This window comes from Nanorana parkeri, unplaced genomic scaffold (genome assembly GCF_000935625.1).
Source record: "Nanorana parkeri isolate BGI_ZX_2015 unplaced genomic scaffold, ASM93562v1 scaffold3376, whole genome shotgun sequence".
Classification (NCBI taxonomy): domain Eukaryota; kingdom Metazoa; phylum Chordata; class Amphibia; order Anura; family Dicroglossidae; genus Nanorana; species Nanorana parkeri.
In genome coordinates, this window is record NW_017309644.1 from 52,410 (window position 1) to 54,307 (window position 1,898).

General features: G+C 60.4%; 1 protein-coding gene across 1 annotated transcript in view; it reads right to left on the reverse strand.

Annotated features, from left to right (window-relative positions):
* The window catches only part of PRCC (papillary renal cell carcinoma (translocation-associated)), a 6,770-nt gene extending 5,431 nt beyond the window's left edge, over positions 1–1,339 (reverse strand). Inside the window, exon 1 of the mRNA XM_018574925.1 lies at positions 245–1,339. Coding sequence (XP_018430427.1) covers positions 245–1,270 — 1,026 coding nt within the window. The 5' untranslated portion in view covers positions 1,271–1,339. The remainder of the gene's footprint in view (positions 1–244) is intronic.
* Positions 1,340–1,898: the final 559 nt, after the last annotated feature.

Here is a 1,898-nt window from a genome sequence, read left to right on the forward strand (position 1 = left end):
GATCACCGGGTCAGCTCCCCATCATGTGATCACCGGGTCAGCTCCCCATCATGCGATCACCGGGTCAGCTCCCCATCATGTGATCACCGGGTCAGCTCCCCATCATGCGATCACCGGGTCAGCTCCCCATCATGTGATCACGGGTCAGCTCCCCATCATGTGATCACCGGGTCAGCTGACACGGCGATCACATGATGTTTGTTTGTAAACAAAACCTCTCGGCTCCACGTTCTCCGATCCTTACATCTCCACCACCGCGGAGCTCCGGAACGCTGATCCTCACGGGCTCCGGCCGCTTCCTGGGCTTGGAATTTCCAGAAGTCTCGCTCTCTGGGGGCGGGAGGTTCAGTCCGTGGCCGGCAGGTTTGGGGGGAGGCATGCGTGGCTCCGCGCCGGACGAGAGTCCGGGACTGGACTGCGGGGGAGGGAGATTCATTCCATGGCCACCCTGAGGGGGGGGCATGTTCAGTCCGTGACCGCCTTGGGGAGGAGGCATGCTCATGCCGTGTGTGTTCTGGGGATGGGGCAAGTGTAGTCCGGAGCCACCCTGGGGGGGCGGCAAATTCAGTCCCGTGGTACCGTGCATTGGCGGATGGTTCATATTCGGGCTGCCCGAGGGCGGGGGGAGGTTCATACCAGACCCACTGTGTGGGGGAGGAAGGTTCATACCCTGGGCACCCTGCGGAGGGGGTAAGTTCATACTCTGGCCAGCTTGTGGCGGTGGCAGGTTCATCCCAGATGCCCCCTGCGGGGGTGGAAGGTTCATCCCGGATGCCCCCTGCGGGGGAGGTAAGTTCATGCCGGATGCCCCCTGCGGGGGAGGTAAGTTCATGCCGGATGCCCCTTGTGGGGGTGGTAGGTTCATTCCAGATGGCCCCCCATGAGCTGGGGGCAGGTTGATGCCAGGTGGGGGGTACCCTGCAGGACTGTACCCCATGTTGGGGTAGCTGCCAGGCCCTGGCCCCTGGCTGTTATAGGCACCATATCCCGGGGGCCCCGGAGTGGCAGGGTAGACAGGGGCCCCATAGGACGAAGGTCCATAGTTAGGAGGAGGCCCGTATCCAGGCGGGTAGGGCAGGCCGTACACCCCTCCTGGGGGCCCATAGTAGCCGGGGCTGTGCTGCTCCCCCTGGCGGCTGTAGGGGGCAGGATAGGCCGCGGCTTCGGCCTGACCCGGAGGATGAGGGGGTAGAGGTTCTGTCCGGGATTCCGGTGCCGTCTCCGAGTCCGAGCTGCTCTCCTCGCTGCTAGCATAAGCCACCAGAGACATGACTACCGACGCCTCCCGCTCGCCAGCCAAAACAACGTGACGCCGGCCCCCGACACTACAACTCCCGTCAGTCACCGCGGCGGCGCGCCCACCCCCTCAGGCCGGGCAGAGAGCGCGGGGAATTGTGGGAGCTGTGGTGCCAAACTCCAGCCTGCGTCAGAGGGCCTGCACGGCACTATAAGTCTCAGCGAGGCTTGGCAATGCCCTGAAGCCTTTAGTGTGGTTTAAATGCAGAAAAGGGTAGAAATAAAAGTTTATTTTTCTTGTCTGTATATTGTTGGAGGACTTTCCCTTCAGTTCCAGTCCCAGGGAAACAACAGGAAGTGAGAGGAAATCACTACAAAGTGAGGGGAGTTCAGCAGATCCTAGCCGGGTCTCCATGGTAACCGAATGCCGCCCATCATACATTGATTTATAATGACATCACCGCCACTAGATGGAGCTGAGGAGCAAAGGGAATCCCTATGAGAAAAAGACTTGGGTCCTCCAATTACACTGACAGCATGGATGGGGGGACCCCACAACTCTATGGTATTCTGTATGTGATCACTGGGGGGGCCACACTGGTCACATGACTCAACCAGAACCCAACCAGTGTATGGCCAGCTTATGAATCCTCCAACAATCA